This window comes from Accipiter gentilis, chromosome 6, assembly GCF_929443795.1.
Source record: "Accipiter gentilis chromosome 6, bAccGen1.1, whole genome shotgun sequence".
Classification (NCBI taxonomy): Eukaryota; Metazoa; Chordata; class Aves; order Accipitriformes; family Accipitridae; genus Astur; species Astur gentilis.
The window spans coordinates 12575659-12596635 of NC_064885.1; the positions used below are offsets into that span (position 1 = coordinate 12575659).

General features: G+C 38.2%; 1 protein-coding gene and 1 long non-coding RNA gene across 4 annotated transcripts in view; one reads left to right on the forward strand and one right to left on the reverse strand.

The window, feature by feature from the left end:
* Positions 1 to 18180, forward strand: part of HSF5 (heat shock transcription factor 5) — a 28046-nt gene extending 9866 nt beyond the window's left edge. For 2 of the 3 annotated variants that reach the window (XM_049803302.1, XM_049803304.1), the window contains 4 exons: positions 2174 to 2268; positions 7367 to 8185; positions 13203 to 13356; positions 17818 to 18180. In XM_049803302.1, the coding sequence (XP_049659259.1) occupies positions 2174 to 2268; positions 7367 to 8185; positions 13203 to 13356; positions 17818 to 17885 (1136 nt within the window). In that variant the 3' untranslated portion in view covers positions 17886 to 18180. The remainder of the gene's footprint in view (positions 1 to 2173; positions 2269 to 7366; positions 8186 to 13202; positions 13357 to 17817) is intronic. The other variant, XM_049803303.1, reaches the window with a different exon arrangement.
* Positions 18181 to 18368: 188 nt separating this feature from the next.
* Positions 18369 to 19757, reverse strand: LOC126039734 (uncharacterized). Its single transcript, XR_007506391.1, has 3 exons — positions 19122 to 19757; positions 18608 to 18718; positions 18369 to 18474 (listed from the first exon to the last, which is right to left on the reverse strand). It is a non-coding gene; the product is annotated as an uncharacterized LOC126039734 (long non-coding RNA).
* Positions 19758 to 20977: the final 1220 nt, after the last annotated feature.

Here is a 20977-nt window from a genome sequence, read left to right on the forward strand (position 1 = left end):
GGTCATTCGACTTGTGTGCAAGAATATTTGTGATGCAGGATGTCCAGTCCTTTCCTTGTTCTGTGAACTGTGCTCTTCATTGATCTCTGCTTGTTCTCAGAGGTCCGTTACTGGGTTGGTTATAGCCCCACTGACAGCAATTTCATTTTCATAAATCAGTGTTCATATTCCCCATACTGTGTCCTAAAGAGTGTGTGAAAATTTCCATCTGTAGCCTGTATGGGCAGAAGTACGCCTCTTTTTTGGCAGAAACCAAATTTATTTTGAGGCTGATCCATCTTGTTTGATGGAAGGGGCTGTATCTTTTTCTTAATTTGTTCAGTAATTATTTATTTATTCCTTAAGAAGCCATTCATCCCTGTCTCCTTAGTATTCAAATGAGATCCGTGTTCACTGTCAGTTATTTCATAACAGCCTGTGGCAGAATGTGCGTTAGCTGGTAATTTCTTCTGGGTATGACTAGTTTAACTATATCTTAGACAAAAAAACTTAGAAATTTCTTCTCTCCAATTAACAGGGTAGGACAAAAGCGTGTGAGTGAAGCAGGTGTGTTTCTTGAATCTTGATTCAATTTGAAGACTTATTATAAAAGTATAATTATAAAATTATAAAAAAACCTTATTATAAATGAAATATTATAAATTAATCAACACCTTTGCCTTTGATAACACTGCCTGTCACTAAATGCTTTCTTCAGTGTTATTTAAAAAGTTGTTTGGATATATGGTGACTGTCCATAAAAAAAAAAAAAGTTGTTGTGAGTGCAAACTATTCTTTTTATGCAATTTTCTGCATTTCAGAACCATTCAGAATCGGTCATCAGTCTAGTCTTCTGCATAGTTATTTTTGTTCTTCTCACTTTGATTTACAAACATAATGATTCATTTGATTAATGAGTTGCTTTTGCTATAAGCTCTACTAACTGTAAAAATACTGTCATTTATATTTTACTTGCAGCTTTTTATAGTATATGATCTGGACTTAATATTTTACACTTACCTACTATTTCACAAGCACTTTTTCCCTTCAGGTCCTTCCTTTTCTCAGAAAGTAGGTTCTTTGTAATATGTGTTTGTTTTTCCTTAGAATCACTCTAGCAGGTTACAAGAAATTTCTCCTTTGTCATTGCTCTCTTGCGTTGTTTTTACAATAGCCCTTCAAAAGTTTTCTTTGGTAGTTTTCTTGGGTTTGTAAACATACTTTGGAGTTTCCAGTGAGTGAAACGCAGATATCATTTAGGTTTTTGGCAATATCCAGAGTTGTAATATGTTCACAGTTCACAGATGTTCTTCTGAAAGTTGTCCGGACTTCATCATAAAGTTGCTCAGAATTAGCTTTTGAAGTAATGAGTCATACACATATCTCATGCTTCTTTAGAAGGATGTCCACTAGCTCTTTCTGTGTTGTTTAGCTCCTGTGTTTGTTGCTCCAAACTACACAAAAATTCAGCAACATCATAGTAAAAAGGGCAATAGGTATAGATATTAAAAAAACATATTGGTTGTCATAGCAACTGTCTCATGTGAAATCCCATGTAAGTGTCAGGCATTGCAAATAAGTTGATCTGATCTGTTTGCCATCTCAAGTTATACTTATTATATTTAATTATTATGAACAGTGGACTAAATATGATTTCATCAAGGATTTCTCTCTCTCAGAATGACTGCAGATTTAAACATTATCTGTTCTGCAAATAATGCCTTTACTTTTAAATTATCTCTGCATGTGACCAAAAAATAATACCTGCAGAATACTGCCTCATCTACAAAGTTGCTTTTTACAACAAAATAATTGTTTAATTTCAGAGTGTGTTTGTGTATGAACAACTAGGCTCTTCTTATGTGAATCGACTTTCTGCGGTATGTTGTGATGAGAAAGTCAAGCAACCAAATTGAATAGGTGTTATTAAGATACAGAAGATTGTGATTATGAAGTTTCTGTGTCTGTGTGTATCAATTTTACAATATATGTTTTTAATATATGTACACATATATTGGAATAACTATTTTTAAAGATTAAAAAATAATTTTTAAAATTACTTGGGAGGTAATAATACATTTCTGGAATTTAGTTTACTTGCGATTATTGAAATGTTTAATCAAAGTAAGCAATAGAACTCTGCATACCAAACACAATTTCTGGAAGTCTGATAACTGTGTTTGAATTCTTGCAGCTACAATGCAGTGTTCGACACCTGCCCACGTAGATCCTCTGACTGGCTGTGCTAGTACTACAGCTTCGACATACACCCACTGCAGCTTTTTCCAGGTGAGTGTAGCATACGGAAATCAGGTGAAAGCGGAGGAGACTGTATGAATGAACTGTAGGTTTATCGACTTCTGGAATGAAGGATATACATTTGAAAATTGATCTGCTTGAGAAAGTGAAAGTAATGTGGTTTACAAATATCGATTTCAAAGAACGACTGAACATTAAACAGGCAGTTTTGTAATTCAAGTTAGGTTTCAGGATAGCAGCATAATGGGTGTCCTCATCAGTGGATTGCTTTTTTTCTGTATAAGTTTTTTGCTTGACTTCACCAGAATTTGTTTTATTTAACGAGTCTATGTTTATCTTTGAAGAATGTCCTTGCCTGGACAAAAAGAGATTCTTTAATATTATGAAAATACTGGGAAACAGCTCCTCTTTTTTTGTCCCAGACATCTTTCTGCAGTCCTGAGTTTCATTTGATGAATGAGAAAAACTAAGGTGACTTTTGGAATTGGCCCCACCTCAGAGATGTCTTATTAAAGATAACTACAATACTTACTGTAAATGCTTTATATAATTCCAGTGGAAACTACACCTTATTTGGAGGGCCTGGCTTATCAAATATCAAAAGATCTGAAGTGAAAATGCAAGGGCTTCCTTTTCTATTACAGCATAATGCATATACTTTTTTTTTCCCCTCACAGAGGACAAGCAAAGCAAGTTATGCTTATGTGTGTTGAGAAAGGGTTGGCCTACCCAAGCTTGATCATCCAGTTTCCTGTCTTGCAAATATCAACCTTTGTCTTTTATTCATGATATTTTTTATACAGTGTTATCCAAGATGGCCAGGTTAAGGCCAGGATAACATGTTAGTGTAAGGATATAAATAGCCACTGACCAATCATGCCATTGATACTCTAGTATTTATTTTTCACACAGTGTATCTTTGTCCTCTCACTTTCATCATGAGCTTCTTTTTAATCCAGGACATGAGGATCAGTCTGAGTGATGGGAAGTCATAATCAAGTAACTTCTTATCTCAGAAGGCTGAGATCAATGTTTGGGGTAGCAGATCATTCCAAAGGAGTCATCAAGGGTGGTGGTGTGGCTAGATTGAAAGATAATATAAATACACTGTCCAAAGGATCTAGTAAAAATCAGTTGTCTGGAGAAGCAAGTCCATGAGCAGTGTTTGGAATCAAAAGAGATTTAGGCCACTTGCTAGTGGATGCTTTGATAATACAGCTCTAACAAGGGAACTCCCAATCAAAAGCTGCTGGTGCATCTGGGCAGAGATTGCTGGCAGGTAATCCTCTGTGTGAGCAGCCCAAAAGCAAGCAGTGGCATCAGTCAGTTCTACCAGGTCAGTAACTGGCTCTCACTGAGCAGGGTAACACAAATATCATACAGAATGGATCAACACGACTTCTTGAGATTTCTGAGTCTTAGTGTAACATAGATCATTTCTCCTGGAATACAGTGACAGAGGCTGTGCAGATGGTACAGAAGACAGCAGTTTGCCTGTGGTTCTCACTGAGCTGTAGGGAATAATCAGATTACCTTTTGTGTGCCCTGGGGTAGGTACTTCCCCAAACTCCTGCTGAGGAATGCAGCCAGCTACAGTATTGATCGTCCTGCCCTGCTTGTGTATCGATCATCAGTAACCCTCAAAGGCAGTAAAATTAATCAACCCTGGCCAACTGAGCATTTTGATCATTCTTCACAAAAAATAGAACTTTTGCATTGTATCGTTCCACTCAATATCTTCCACCAGTTGCAGGAATTCAGTGCAATGCTGTTGAAGGGTAGTCTGTAGGGCATTTTAGGCTGTTTGTTCATGCTGTGGGCTACTAGATACTACTGGCAACATCTATACGGAACTGCTGGACCAGTCCAGAAGACAGTGAGCTGTATCAGCACACTGGCAGCAAGCTGATTATCAGCCCTGTTTCTGTTGGATCCAAGCAGTACTTTGTGGTCTCAGAAGGAAAACCAGGCACTGTTGGACAAGAAAGCCTAAACCTTGTGCTAGTCCTTATTGAGTCTTGCAGAGAGCATGACTTTTAAGTTTAGGAGAGATTAAGACAGGTACAGTTTCTTGGGGCTTGGAGGCCAGCTGCTGGGCTTGTACAGTACACACTTGACCTGCTGAAAGCGTTAGGTGACCCTGGCTGGAACATGGGCAGACAAGGCCAGTAAGTACATGTCTGACTGCCTGCGATTTGCTCTCCAGAAAAAGCTACAAAGAATTAATGTATGGAAGGGCAAGGGGATATAGATGGTTATACCCAGTTATAGTGGCTGATGAAGGTACATATATCTCTCTTCAGGCTTCTGAAATCAAGGTTTCAGGGATTTGTATTACACCCTCATCACAATTGGTTACAAAACTCAGAGCTCAGGTACAGCTTCATGCTACTTTTCATTTGGGATGTCCTGAAGTGGGGTGTGGATCAGTGTGATGAATTGATATCCTTGGATAGAAATGAGTCTTGTGAGAGAAAACTCCTGCTATCCTCTGCAACAGCAGTTCTGGCAACTCACAACCATTAGTGCAGTATTTCCCTGCTGCTTTATCATAGGTGTGAACTGAGGCTACACATTGGCTTTTAGTGATTTTTTTCTTTTTTCCTTTTTTTTTTTTTTTTTTTTTAGTTTTAACTAGCAGCCCTGCTATTTGATTGGGCTGTTAGCATTCTTATTAAGCTGCCAGTATTTTCTTGTGGAACTGAAGCAAGAGGTAACTGGAAATGGAAGAAATAAATGTGGGAGAAAAAAGAAGAAGAGAAACTTTACTGACCTTAAAAGCAGTTCTAAGTAGTTTGCTTTTATTTGTAATAAGAATGATAATCAGCCATATTATTTCAGAATGAAATTGAATCTAAATTACTTCTGAATGATTGCCCAAGCACTCAAGCCAGATTGTTTTAGTCCTAGCAGTCCCTGAAAAGGTGTGGTTGTGCTCTACTTCCTGCGTACACTATGCTAATCTTATAAGTGAAATGCCCATCTTCCCTTTCACCACTTTTGCTAAATTAGATTATTTTTCCTTTTGAGCTCAAATGACCAGCAAACTATTAGTCTTTTGAGTCCTGACTTCTCAATTTTTATCACTTTTCATTGTTTCATTGCTGCTTCACTCCCATCCTTGTCTGTCATATCTTTTCTAGACAAACTAGAAGGATTTAAATTGTATCTTTGTGTGGGCACTTTCTTGTATTGGAAATGCGTACAAGATCTTCATCCAAGAAGATGATAGGTATTATAACAGCTTCAAGATGACGTCCCCTAAGAAGAGGCAGAAGAAGTTGCAGTTGATTGGTTGGTTTGTTTGGTTTTGGCAGGGATGATTTAATCCCTGGACAGTTGACTTGGTAATCCAGATCTTACTTAAAATCCTGGCTGCTTAAGACAATAAACAAGCAATGCAACAGAAGTGAAACACCTTGTTAATATTTAAAAAAATACAACTGAAAAAATATTAAAGGAAAGGAACTATGTTTAAACCTCTAGCATAAAAATATAAAGGTGGCTCGCCTTTAATGAAAAGACTGCTTAACTTAACCTAAATTTCTCAAGTTCCAGATTTTATCTTCCCCTCCCTTTCCCCCTGCCCTCCACAGTTTATGCCTATCTGCAGACTGGCACATCAACATGAAACCACAACAGGACTTGACTTCATACACCCAGAGGAAGGGATCTCATCTCTTTGTTGGTATTTCCTTCAGGGGCTTCTGATGTTCATGCTGCTGAGAGACCAAATCCTTCACTGGCACTTGATCTGATTATGGCTTTCCTAGTAGGCAATCCTGTGGCTTCCTGTTCTCTAATTTATTCATTTATGGAAATAGCTTTTTATTAACCATTACCTCAGCTAGAAGGTCTGATAATCAGGCACTAAGGCCTAATACTTCATACTAGATCTCTTCCAAAATAAGACTGTATTTTAAATATACCCGAGTTTCTGTTCAACATCATTATATGACTCGTATTTGTCAGAAGAAATTACCCTTCCAGTGTCCTTTAACTCTGAGTCATCTCCAGAAGAAATAGCAGTACAGACACTGGCTGTTAAAATGTGATTTATCATTTCACTTGGGAAGGACTTGCTGCTTTTGAAAAACTCTTCATTGTCTTCTTTCTGCTTTAAACATTCTTTGATTTATATGAATTCTGCTAAAAATAACATCGTTGGAATGCTGACTGCGTCCTGTCATCTTGTGATGTCATTACTGTGAAATATTTTAGTGGTGTTCAGACCTGCTCTGTGATGGCAAAGGCAGCCTCTACACATTCCCCAAGAAGTGTTTCTGGCCTGAAGATCTGTAGGGCTTTTATACAGATTTATGCAGACTTTGAGTCCTGCATTTGTGGGACACTATGTCATGACAAGAGTGTCCAGATGTGAGGCTGTGACAGACAGGGCAGTTCTGCAGTATTTGTTTTCATAGGTATCTGAACTCCCATTCATTTGGGGACTGGAGCATCCCTGGGAAACATCCCTTGTGTGGATGTGTATATGGACAATCACTTGAAGAGGAAAAAGATGTTATTGGTAAGTAACTGCGAGTTCCTCGACGTATGTTGTCCATATGCACATTTACAGCATACATAACTTTTTCTCTTGCTTAAAAATCTTGTGGTTTGTGCTGGTTTTGTACACAACAGGAATGTTTGAGTTTTAGAAGAACTGAAGGCAGATAGATTTGCTTTATCATTTTCTATCACATATGTGGCATGGGAAGGGGGTGGCTCTAATGCACCCCCACAGGTCCTACTAAGACTAAAATTCTCTGGCTTGAATGCTTGGGTATACTTATACCTGCAATGCACAGGGTATGCAGACAATGCATCTGAAGGAGTACACAGCTACTGGTAAGTAACCTTCCCTCCAGGATAGACAGTGAATAAAAGAAAGCAGGCGTGCCAAGAGTAAGATGGTTAATGAAAAACAAGACAAAGTAGTAGACTTTTTTTTTTCTTAAATTAAATCTGCTGTTTTAAATTGAAAATAACAGACAATCTTTCAAGCTTTTGGATAAATGAACACTTCAGTTGATTGCTTAGGTTCATTTCCAAAGCCTTACAGAACCAATATGTATCCTGTCATTGTAATTTTTTGATATAATAGTTTGCTGTATTTTATTTCTCCCAGAGTCCTCCAGTGCAGTCACCTTGTACAGATGAATTTCTGCCCTCTGACTGGCCATGTAATACATCTGATGAAAACAAGGAGATAGAATTAAATCTTGAAGCTGTGTTTCAGATGGTTGATGAGATGCATTCATCACCCAAAGCTGAAATTGTGCAAGTGGAACCTGTGGAGAGCCAGTGTTCAACCCCTCAGTCTAACAGAGGTCAACCACTGCTGGTTAATAGTGAGAACAGTTATATACCTTCTTCAACTGGGGAAAGCCAACTGGAACTTCTTACTCCTGTAGCTGCAGACACATCATTTGTGATGGGAGAAGATCAAGCAGTAACTTGTTCTCCATTACTGCCTTCTGAATTTCTTTGTGCTACCCATACCACTGCGTTTGTAGAAAGTGCTGCTGCTGAAGTAGTGCAAGAATCTGTGACCACACAGGAAGCATTTGAAAACCTGAGAGAGGGAGCAGATCAAGCAGTAACTTGTTCTCCATTACAGCCTTCTGAATTTCTTTGTGCTACCCATACCACTGCGTTTGTAGAAAGCGCTGCTGCTGAAGTAGTGCAAGAATCTGTGACCACACAGGAAGCATTTGAAAACCTGAGAGAGGGAGCAGATCAAGCAGTAACTTGTTCTCCATTACAGCCTTCTGAATTTCTTTGTGCTACCCATACCACTGCGTTTGTAGAAAGTGCTGCTGCTGAAATAGTGCAAGAATCTGTGACCACACAGGAAGCATGTGAAAAACTGAGAGAACAACTGGATCACTGCCCAACTCTGTCCTCCCTAATGTTTGTTCAGGAAGGACCATTCAGTTCAGAGCAGGTAAGGGGTAAAGGGAGATAAAACAACATCTTTTTTGAGATAACTATATTCGATAGTAATGCTAGGGTCTGGACTGATAGCTTTTTAATTCTTGCCTGCTTAAGAACTAAAGGCTTCTTTAATTAAGCTTTTATTGGACAGTAGAGGGTTTGCTTGGTAAGGCAAGATTTAAAAAAGGAGAGGGACTGAAAAAGTACCCCATGTTAATGAGCATGAGATATGTTAGCTTGTGTTGACCAAGTTAGGGTGCTCATTTGCATGGGAAAAATAGATAGTGCAGGTGTATTCATGGTGATGAAGTGGAAGCTTTTTTAGGTTATACTATCTTTAATCTTAAAAAAAGAGTATTTTGAGAATTGCCACTGAAGGCAAAGATTTTTGTTTAAAATTTAGATAATTGGTTAGATTGTTTCTGATAAACAGTTATTAAGTTTCTGTTTTCTGTGGAAAGTATAATTTATTGACATTTGAATGCTATAAAGCACCTTCCTTTGTTTATACTTTGCCGTGTCCGACAAGTTGTAATTGTACTTTGGTTTACCTGTGCCTGGTCTTCCTTGTATACAGAATTGTAAGTCTCATGTGCAGTGAGGGGCATTCTAGATGTTACTCTGTTAAGGCCGAAAATGCACGCTTTACTTTTTTTGTTTTGAAAACAAAGTAAAAGCAAGAGATTTTACTGCATCTGTTTCTGCTACATGAGACCTACGTTGCATGTAGGCACTCAAAATTTCATTGTATGTGTTGAAGCTATTGTTCTATTGTGCTATCAGTATCTTGATGCCTTCAGTAAGGTTTATAGCTTGGAAATCCTCAGCTGGTGCAAACTTGATTGCTCTTAGTCATCTTCCTCTTGGGTATCTTTATAGAAATAGATGTATATTCTGATCAAGTCTCCACAAAGTAGAGAAGGGCACATCCTTGTGCTAGTGCTTATAGAGTTGGCAGTACTCCTTAACAAGCGTCCACTCATTAAGTGTTGACTGCACTTTAAACATTGTCAGTTTTGACAACTTTTGAAGTGCATTTTTAGCAGTATATTTTTCCATCGTTGAAGGCCTTTGAAGTTGTGGTCCAAACTCTCTTGATAAGAACTGAGGGATTAAGCGTGTGAACCATGGAGTTGTTTGAGGGGGAGGTGTTTTGATTTTGAGGCCCCATTACTTGTGTAATTGTGGAGAATCCCAACCTTGGTCTTGGTCTGTTTATCTGGATGTTAACTGGTTAAATAACTGGGGCTTATTCTGTGTTGAAAAGGAATTCAGGGACTATTAGGCCTTTTGTTTGACAGTTTCCCTCTTTTTGTTAGAAATACTCTTACTAGTCTCCTCTTCCCAAACTGAGGAGAGGCAAGGCTAACTTAACCCTGCAGCTGCCTCTTGTCTAGTGGTGTTTCCAGAGTCTGGGATCATGGCAGGTGCAGAACTCTGCGGAGAAGGTTTCTGTGCTTGTACTCCCATCAGGCCCCTACATAGTTTGCTATCTTCCTTATCCCTGAATCTGGAAGCCTTTTGAGGCTTTCAGTAGTTGTCAGTGCCACGTAATTCAGAGCAGGCTTACGACAGAATAGTGGCCATGCACAGAAGAGAGTTTTATTCCTCTCTGTAGGAGAAGAGGAGGAACAAATTACTCCAGTCTTAATACAAGAACATCAAAACAGCTCTGCTGAGTCAGATCAAAGGTCCGTCTTGCCCAGTGTTAAGTCCGAAGACAATAGCTGTAATCTGATATGTAGGGAAGAGCAAGAACAAGGCATGCAAATAGAACAGGGCATTCCTCCTTATACTTTGCAACTACTTTCAACTTGAGGACTTAGAATGATACGCTATACTTAATCTTAGGTTTCTCTTCTGTGGACTGAAGTCAGTCCTTGAAACCATGTCAATTTTAGCATACAGTATCTGACCAAGCAGATACTTTGCTCACGATCTGTTGCACGAAGAGCTTCTGGCTGTTAGTAGCTTCATGTGATGCTTCCTGGTTTCTGTCTCAGAAGAAGCATTCAGCTGCCATCCCTGGCCACTTACTGCATGTCACTTGTGATTTCACAGATCCCTTACCACAGCTGCCTCAGCAGTCTTTCCCGACTGTACAGTCCTGCTGTACTTTCCTTTGCACAGCAGCTGCTCTGCACTTCTGGTTAGCTTTGGGTTTGTTCTCAACTTTTTCCATTTCTGCTACATCCTGTTTTGAAATGAAGAGAGCATTGAAGTTGTGGGAAAACTATCCATTTTTACAGTGGCACAAAGATGTTTTCTGTTTTGTTCTCTATTTCTGTCACAATATTTCTTAGCATTTATTTGCTCTTGTGACAGCTATTGAGCCTTGAGCTGTTCTCCTCATAGACCTTACAGTTTAGTAGAAACCTGCTTTATTTTGCTTTCCTGATGTCCTAAAAGATAGCAAATTAAAGAGCAATTCGTTACATGAATGGAGTTACTACATTCAATAGTTCAGATCTAGTGTTGTCCTCTTAGCCTCAGTGAATTCCTGTCCTAGACTTTTACAAGTTTTGGCCTTTAATGGGCATATTTTATTCCATTCCTACTCATAAGAAATATTTTATTTTCTTCTTAAAGTAGAAATACAACCTTTCTGTTATGCTTGATCAAAAGGAATTTGCCTCCTATTTTGTTCAGTCTCCTTGGCAGTATACCTATCTGAAGGTTGAAACTCTTGCTTTCTTTGGTGGTTAACCCAGCAAACTCCATTCATGTGAGTTGTTAATTTTAGTACCTTAGCTTCTCATCATGGTTCCAACTAGGTATCGGTATAGTCCAGTCTCTGTCTCGTAAGTCATGTAACCAGTGAGATGCAGCAGATTTGGGATTTTTCAATAATTGAAGTGAAAAGTCAAATCTTTCACATTCATCAGCTTTGGTAACTTGTTTGATTCTCCACCAAACAACGTTTGTGACTTGGAAATTGCAGAGTACTAAGCCTGAGTGAAGAGTCTGTCCAGAGGTGTGGTAAATCCATGGTCAGAAGCATGTTCACTTAAAAAAACAAACAATAAAAAAAAAGAGATAACTTGGGAACTAGATTTGTGTGGGCTAGGTTGATCCTATTACGATGAAAATCTTACTATTGCCTTTTTAATATTAGATTACTAAAGAGTTAGTCTGTAAGATCCTATAAACACAGTGATAAAAAGGATTCTGAAAGGGGTACTGTGCAATATCATCACTCTTCAGTTTCCACACACACAACTGTACAGCTTAAAATCAGATACAGCGTTGCAAGTACAGATTCATGAGCAAGGCGGAAATGAAATTCCCTCAGTTTGCTGGCCATGCTCATCCCTGTGCAGCACAAGGACGTGTTAGCCTTACTGGGCACTGCAGCATGCCCAGGTCCTTGGTAGAAGAACTGCTAGTCAGAGTGTCTAGACTTCTTTCAGCATGTAGGCTAGTAATAATTTTTTAGTAATCGTTATCCCAATATGCATTTGTGTTTTGTTTATCAACCAATGCAGTTTGGTTTCTACATCCCCTGTCTGATATTGCTCTTCAGTTCATAGTGTACCTATTTTTCTCTTTTCAAATAATGACATTTGTAGAATTGTTTCTAGAACAGTTGTCCTGTGGGGTATGCAAATTAGGATGCTTCCCTCAGAAATCTTCCCTTCTCTCATTAGTTGGTTAAGGCTGCTTACTCATTTTTCTAGAACTTATTATTATGTAAATGTCATCAGGAATGGAGACGTTTAGTTCATCACTCATGAAATCTGGATTCTAGCTGGTGAAGGTAGTGAACTACAGAACTCCTTCCTTCTCTTTGTTTTTATGCCTAGGAAGCAGTTGTGGTTCAGATGTTGGACAAAAGGCATTGCTAGCCAAATTGTTTTCACATGGCCTGGTTAATAGTACTAATGCAATACATACAGACAACACATTTCAAAGAACAAATACTACAGTAAAGTGGATATCTAGCAAGTGCAGGAGGCGTGTTGGGGGGAATTAGGTCTCCCTGGAGTATTCCGTTACTGTATTCACACAGGCCTTTTTGAATATTATTATACAACCTTGACAAAGAATGTATACATATTTCTATTAATATGCATACACATTGTCTTTTATAAATTTAACACTGAGTAACAACAGATGCAAGGCAGACAGTGTGATTTTTGGAATTACTAATAAATTATTACCAAGTGTGATGACCTTTTGTCTCTAAACTCACACATACCATTTTTGAAAAGCACTTTTTTTCCTTAATAGAAGGAATCATTGCAGGCTTTGAACAATCATTCATCTTTAGGATATTGATTGATAGGATTTTGCAGAGGATATGAATACTCTAGAACAGGTGACAGTGAGAACATCTTTAAAGGTAAACGCCAAGTGCTTAACTTTGGGCCTTTACTTCCTCAGTGGAATAGAAACATAACTTGATTGTTTGGCTGCTTTTTTTTTTTTTTAAGCTACAGATTTTTGCCACATGATCATGGAAATACACCAGTTCAGTAAATGGTTGCCTGCAAAATACATATGGAGCAGCAGCAGAGGGCTCCAAAAAGCAAGGAACACATTATAATTTAACGTCTTAACTATTGGATAGGGTGGGGTAAGATTCTCAACCAGAAATGTGTGGTTCAGATGTGTAGTTTTGCATCACACAGCTTTGTCAAGTTGTTTGAGCTAGATCTGTCATTACTAATACACGTGTTGGTAACAATGAGTGCACCTGGATTTTTTCTAGCTTATTTCTTATAGCTAGTTTGATAACTGAGGGCAAAGTTCAAACTATGAGGACATGTACCCTAATTTTGTATATTCTAGTTTTCTGATCTCATCTTTTGCTTAATAGGACATTTTGTAAGAGCTTGAGTTTCAATTTGGCAATCTTAATTCTGAGTTAAAAACACTTATTATGTAAACCATCTAGGCAGTGTTCAACACTTTTTAGATGTCCTTTTGGAGTGGAGAAGAATAGTTATTATTTTGTCCCTAAAGGGATTACAAGAAAATATTGAGTGATCTTTCGTTTTATTTCTTTTTATGTTCCTTTTTTTAAGGAGAATGTTAGTGTTAAATGTGAATCAGAGACAGAAGAGAGACAATTCACTTCAGGAACTGAGCCTGTGAACAAATCTGTAGAAGAGATGGATTCATCTGTAACACCTAGATGCGGGAAAAGAAGACACAGTTCATGCAATGGCAAGACCCCTGGTAAGAAGAGATTCTACATTTTTTTAGAGATTACTGAGACAGCTACTCTGAAACTAACTTATTACAGAAAGGGGAGATCAGAATAGTGTAGTTATTGTCTGCAGTATAAGTACTTCATTGTGCCTTCAGTTAAAATATTATACTTGTACAACCTCTGAGTGTGCTTACCAACACTCTTCTATACATAATGCTTATGCTAATTACTGTGGTGTGGAAAAGGGTATAAATTGTATCGGTAAATAAAACCTGAAGTTCTAGGACTTGTGTCAGAAACCTGGATGTCACAATATTGAGATGAAGTCCATAGATATGTTTGCCAGAGGGTGACAGTGCTACAAAGGAAAACACTGAGTAATGAGGTGACTATTGAAGTCACAGGGAAAAAACCTGCCAAACTGATGAAGTAACTGTAGAAGTCCAAACTTTTTGTCTTGGATCACTAAATAAATTTTGTACCAATCTGCTGATCTGTATGCTGAAACACATGAGAAAAAAAGCAGCAGAACATCTGAGGCCAAACAATTCACAAATCTAGTAACTAAAGGAAAAACCTAAATGTCCAAAGATTAGAGAGACATAAGAGGACACATAGAGTACTTTGGATCCATCCTAGAGGAAAAGTTGGTGCAGCCTGCAAGTCTTGTAAGAAGCTATTTCCCTTACAGCTGTTCATCAAAGAGCTGATTGTAGAGTTTGAAGAGCTGATTGTAGAGTTTGAAGAGCTGCTGCTCACTTCAAAGGGTAGTTTCTAGATTCCAGATAATGATGCTAGTTAATAATTCAGTTCATAATGCCCATCGGTTTCAAACATTTGAGTAAGGAATAAAGTCTTTTTGTCAGGAAGCTGAGAAAAAAGGTTGGATGCCATCTTGAAAGAAGACAGGCTTTTGTTTAAAACACAGAATTGAGAGTTCTTGTTCAATTACTTCCTGGCATCATGGATAATTAGCAAACTTCTCAGCTTTAATATCTAATGCAAAACATTTGCTTAATATGCCAGTTATAAAGTTATATGCAGGAACATTTTGGAAAGCATTTCCTTGGGATTGTACCACAGAGATAAAACACTGTTACTCTAATGCTAATCAACGACAATTAGCATAGAGTCTGCTCTCTGGGAAGTGTGATAGTCATCCAGGTCTGTTTTCACTGTTGTACATTTTAGGCTTGGTGTACATGTAAAGGGTAGAAGCAGACAGCACACCTGAGCCAAACATGATAAGGCTCAAGTTGGCCCAAAATAAATTGGGCACGACACAAGCCTTGAAGCTGGCATAGCCCATCTCCTGTATTTCAACTGTAAGCCTGAAGCAGACAGGTTTTAAATAGAAGCTGACTTCTGTTCCTCTGAGTACATGTTTGTCTGTCAGTACCTCCTTTCCTCTGTGGGTCTTTGGAAACAACTTCTTCCTTAATACTTCTGTGCTGAAACATTGCATGATGACAATTTCCAGGTGTCTTCACAACTTATCCTCTGAATGTGATTGAGTCCTATCCATTTTCCTCTTTTCCTTTGGGCACTCATTTACAAATTTTCTGAGCCTGCACTTTGATGTATATCCTGCTATAGAAAAGGCTTTTGTTCTATCTATTTCAGTAGGCTGGTGACATGTCACTTTTCTTTGTTACATGGTGACACCAAGTTCTAGATATCACACAGCTAGAGCCAACGTAATGTGGTGCCAAAGGCCAATGCAATAAAGATGGAAGGAGAGGTCACTTCTGTGACTGGGAGCAGCTGTGGGCCAAAACCGAGGTGGAAATTGACATAAATGGGCCAAGAATCAAACCCTCCCTTCTGGAGAAGGCATTACTTTCCTTTGAAGAGCTGGACAGGATTTCTTTGCATTTTGCAGCTATTCTGTAGCCAGAAAGACAACCATCATTTTACTAAAACACAGTCTCCAGGATTTCCCTCCATAGCTGCCAGCCCATCTTTGCAGCACCATAAATCACTGAAATACGTTATTTGTTTTCTTCAAATGAAAACCAATATACTTAACTAACTTTCTCAGCTAAATTTAGTTTACCAGTTTTAAGAACATCCTGCCAACCAGGGTCAAGATGAAAGGTCTCTCTAGTTCATTGTCTTGTCTCCAACAGTATCTTTGGCATTTTTGTACTGTTAAGTAGAAAAGGCCTCAGTAAACTTTTCTTCAGTTAATTTTTCTAGTCACTTTTTGAAGCTATGCAAACATTTAGTATCCATGTGGGGTTTGTAAGTTAATGTCATTAACATAGGTTAATTACACAGTGGGTGAAGAACCCTCCTCTTTGTTTTGAATGCAAGTGTTTGCTTTAACCATATCTTTACACCTCATGCACTAACCATCTTTGTACCTGACAATTTGACAGAGGGACCTCATTTTCTTTGGTAGCAGCAGGATAAGAAGAACTATTTGTGAGTTCTCCCAGCAGTCAGAGGCTGCAACAGAAGGTGCAGAACTTAATTCAGCACTAAGACATCATTGCAAACGAATATAGGCTGTGTCATCTGTTCCCTTCCCACCCTTTTTTCTTGAGAGATGGTGGGTATGGCTCTCTAGTTCCTGGCGTTTTCATCCCATTGAGGTGTGAGGGATATTCACCTTTGAGGTACTGCTTTTTTCAGCCCCAGGCTCTTTCTTAGGACATCAATTTGAAGGTGCTGATAATGCATCTTCTTTCTTTGAACTCATCTATAAAATGGAATTGTTGGCATAAATCTGTCTGGTTATGTTGGCAGCATCCACACTTGCAACAGGAGTCCTTTTGGATTTCACAAATGATGGATAGGAACTCTGTAAATTCTTCATATATTCTTGCCCATCTCCTCTGCATTGTACTCCACAGGTACACTCAGTGAATATAGCTGTACTGGACCTAATATCTGTGGTTTGTGCTTCCTCTTCTAACAAGAGGAAGGACCAGAAGAAGGACCAGATTCTGATTGGAGAAATTCTTGTTTGCAGCCCTTCTTCCTGGAAATAGGGATCTCATTGTGGAGCAGGTGGAATTTGTTACTTCTGGACTTCAGCATTTAAGCATACTGATACATTAGTAGGAAAAAGCTTTCTTTCTCAATGGCTGGCCATATATTTTTTGTGAGTCAACTAGTCCTTCAAATAATCTGCAAGTTCCTGTAATTTTTTACAAGAGCACGATCTTATTACTGAGATGCTACTGAGTCAGATGAATCCACCATTGTCATGCTGCAAGGTGCCCTAGACATTTACCACCCACTCCCATGCAACTACAGTAGTGTCACTATGCATTCCCTCTCATTCACTCCAAGGTAAAGAGATTTATATGTGCAATTGCTAGGGGCAAATCTTCATTCAGGCAAGGTCTCCCATGCTATCATATGTTCACCTGAACTATTTCCTGCACCTGCCAGCCAAAAATAATTTCACTGTTTATTTAGTTTTCCTAAGTAGGTCACTGTGAGGTCTCCTACAAAGGTGTTAAGTGTTAATGTGGGGACAGGCCTGGCCCTGAACTCTTCAACATCTCCTGTCTGAAGCCCAAAGTGAAGTTGCTCTCAGGAGTTTGAACTGTAGCTTCTTGCTCCAGCTCAGTTTCCATTACCTTTACTTCATTATATATTCAGTGAAGGACTTTCAAATGACCTGTCCTGGCAGTCTGCTCTTTTGGATGAGTGGATGTTATACCCCGTCTTCTAACTTTACATGATTTAGAGTCGCATTGTTACTAGCCTGCTCATTTCTCCATCCCTATGCTTTTTCAAGATTTGTTCCCAACAGAGTCTGCTTTGACAGGAGGCAAATGTCAGAAGGTGCAGAACTGGTGCTTACTGGGCAGGAACTTTGTAGTATAGAAAAAGAACAAAGGCTGGAGTTCTTTTCCTAAGACGTGAATGTGTCTGTTTAGAGATTAAAGTTCACATGGGTGACATCTGCAGTGGTAGGGCTGTTGTGACTTTATCAGGGTACTTGTCCACTTTCTTGTCCTGCAAGGTCTGGCCATACATTGGAAGTATCTTCATTTTGCTGTGAATCAAAGTACTTTTCAAAAAGGAGTCTCTTGTTTGTCGTCTTAGTGACACCACAAGTTTTCTCTAGGATCTTGGCACCAGCTATGGCGTACTTTGAGGCAATTGTGCCTTTTATGGACAAATGAAGGCACATGTCACAAGCAGAACAGGTATTTCTGTACATACTGCCAGGGTTTCATAGTAAATAAAGTTTAGTAGTTGGCATCCATGGTAGTGAATGCACATATAAATAATATATCTTGAAAAAGGGGAGCACTTTTCTTATGATTTGTTTTGTTGTTATTTTATATTTAAAGTTTTGAAAAATTATAGTAATTCCTATTCTTTAAACAGTAGGCCTCAAATTCTCAACTTATAGTCTGCCTTTCAGGCCATATTTTACAGTACCTGATAGAAGTACTGTGTATGCTGCCAAGAGAAAAATATACAAGGACTAATATTTACTCAGTATTCCCTTTTCTTCCTAGATCTCCATCTGCCGGTAGATGTGCCTTACAAGCGGGTGTGCCTTGAGAAGGAAGAAACAAGAGAGTGAGAAGTGGGTGACAAGTACATGAAAATGTGCAACAGCTGCCAGCTGGGTTCCCTTGTCAGACTCCAGTGGCAGTGCTTTGCACACAACAGACACTTTGGATCATTTCAACTGCGTTTTAAAAAAAAACCTCTATTTTTTTTGCTTTCATTTTAACTTTGTAGGTTATTAGTTGCTGCATTTTTTACACCTCTTCCGTTACATTTTCTACCTGTCAAGTTATAGAGCGTATAGTGGTCAGAGTATTTAATAAGAAGTAATTAGTTAGCTGCTTGTATTTATTAGATATGGGAAGCCTGAACTTTTTCTAAACAGGATTTTTACCTTTTCCATTACATTTTCTACCTGTCAAGTTATAGAGCGTATAGTGGTCAGAGTATTTAATAAGAAGTAATTAGTTAGCTGCTTGTATTTATTAGATATGGGAAGCCTGAACTTTTTCTAAACAGGATTCTTACCTTTTCCATTACATTTTCTACCTGTCAAGTTATAGAGCGTATAGTGGTCAGAGTATTTAATAAGAAGTAATTAGTTAGCTGTTTGTATTTTTTAGATATGGGAAGCCTGAACTTTTTCTAAACAGGATTCTTACCTTTTTATTACATTTTCTACCTGTCAAGTTATAGAGCGTATAGTGGTCAGAGTATTTAATAAGAAGTAATTAGTTAGCTGCTTGTATTTATTAGATATGGGAAGCCTGAACTTTTTCTAAACAGGATTCTTACCTTTTCCATTACATTTTCTACCTGTCAAGTTATAGAGCGTATAGTGGTCAGAGTATTTAATAAGAAGTAATTAGTTAGCTGCTTGTATTTATTAGATATGGGAAGCCTGAACTTTTTCTAAACAGGATTTTTACCTTTTCCATTACATTTTCTACCTGTCAAGTTATAGAGCGTATAGTGGTCAGAGTATTTAATAAGAAGTAATCAGTTAGCTGTTTGTATTTATTAGATATGGGAAGCCTGAACTTTTTCTAAACAGGATTTTTACCTTTTCCATTACATTTTCTACCTGTCAAGTTATAGAGCGTATAGTGGTCAGAGTATTTAATAAGAAGTAATCAGTTAGCTGTTTGTATTTATTAGATATGGGAAGCCTGAACTTTTTCTAAACAGGATTTTTACCTTTTCCATTACATTTTCTACCTGTCAAGTTATAGAGCGTATAGTGGTCAGAGTATTTAATAAGAAGTAATTAGTTAGCTGTTTGTATTTTTTAGATACGGGTAGTATTAACTTTTTGTAAACAGGAAGCATTAAAAACTTTCTCAAAACTTTCTTACTGGGGAACAAATTGGTTTTAGTGCTGTATTTGGAATCCTTTTATTTAACATTGTTGGAAGCTACAGTATGCTCAGCATAGATGGTGTTTCGTGCTCTCACTGTCTTTGCTTGAAGTCATACTGTGGCCTTTTACTGGGAATTGTGTATTAAACAAAAGGGTAGGAAAGTCACAAGATTCTAGGTCTGAATGGGTCAGGGATTTCAGGAGAGCAGCTATAGGAAAGATGAGCTAATTTTCTGAGTGATTAACCAGGAAATGCTCTTCCTTCCTAAACCAATGCTCTGTTTCAGCAGCAAGTGTATCCTTTATGGTGGGTATCCATTACATATGACAGCTGCTGATCTTTTACATTAATGGAGAATTCTTCTGTTTTCAATTCTAATGGTATCTGTAATGATAAGATATTTGTTATTTTTGTACTTTGTTTTAAATAGGTCTTAAATTATTAATTTCTTAACTAAAAATATGATTGTATTTATATTGATAGTAGATCTTAAGTTTTTAATAGCTATGCATTTGTACTTATGTTAAAATACTGTTTGAAGGATAAAGGGAGCACATTCTGTATTTGTTATGTTAGTGAAATAAATGTTGAAGAGCACTTAAAACATAAATTTGTTTCATGCATGTTCATATTGGTTTTATAATTAATTAGAGCAAGGCCTGAGCAAAATGCACAAGAACGGAGCAGAGAGAATTTATCAGGACCACCTCAGTTATGCCCTCCAGAGCTTTGTGTATCCTCTAGCTATGGTCAGGATGTCCTAAGTGAACACTGAACAGTAGGATGAACCGAGACAAAACCTTTAATTATTCACGAACAGTCCAAACTAGACAAATGCACTCAGAGGACACTGTTAGTAGGGCGAGTGGGAGTGTTACCACACTGATTGTTCTTGGATTTGTTTATTCTTTATCATATATTATATCCATGCAGTGCAATTTCAGGTGACGTGAATAGTGAAAGGCTAGGTGCTTACATTTACATCCTCCTCCTCAAATGAAACAGTGTGGAAAGCATTTCTGAATGAATGCAAGTATTCAGGCAGTTAAAAGGAAAAGTTTGATAACATTGCTGCAGCTTTGTCACCTGAGTTTGGTTTTGTGCTCCCCAGCTGGCATGGCTTGAGACTGTTGGGTAATATGCCGTGGAAATAGTGGATGGTCTGTATGTCCTGTGGCAGTTTGTTCCCTTAAGAACAACAGGGTTTGAGAGCATCAGTCTAGCCTTCCTGGATTCAGGGTGTGAGGAGACAGAAATCACAGGAATCCAGCCTTATCAAACTGGGGCCGCTGCCTCTTAAATTCAAATAAAATACAAAGGCAACTTCTTAGCTTACCTTTCTTGCTCCTGTTTACCACCAAAAGATTTGATACTTTCAGAGGTTTAAGTTAGTGGAGCCTTACTGTCTTAATGCTCTATGATTCTAAAGACAAATGATGAAATCTTTGTATTAAATTTTTTTAATATGCTAATTTTAAAAGGCTATGGAGCTGGATCTCCTGCAGTACAGCACTTTCAGAATACACATGCATGTAAACTCTATTTATCCTTAGGCAACTGTGATGGGTTGACCCTGGCTGAACACCAGGTGCCCACCAAGCCGTTCTATCACTCCCCCATCCTCAGCTGGACAGGGAAGAGAAAAATATAACAAAAAGCTTGCGGGTCGAGATAAGGACAGGAGAGATCATTCACTAATTACCGTCACGGGCAAAACAGACTCAGTTTGGGAAAGCTGACTCAATTTATTACAAATCAACCAGAGCAAGGTAATGAGAAATAAAACGAAATCTCAGAACACCTT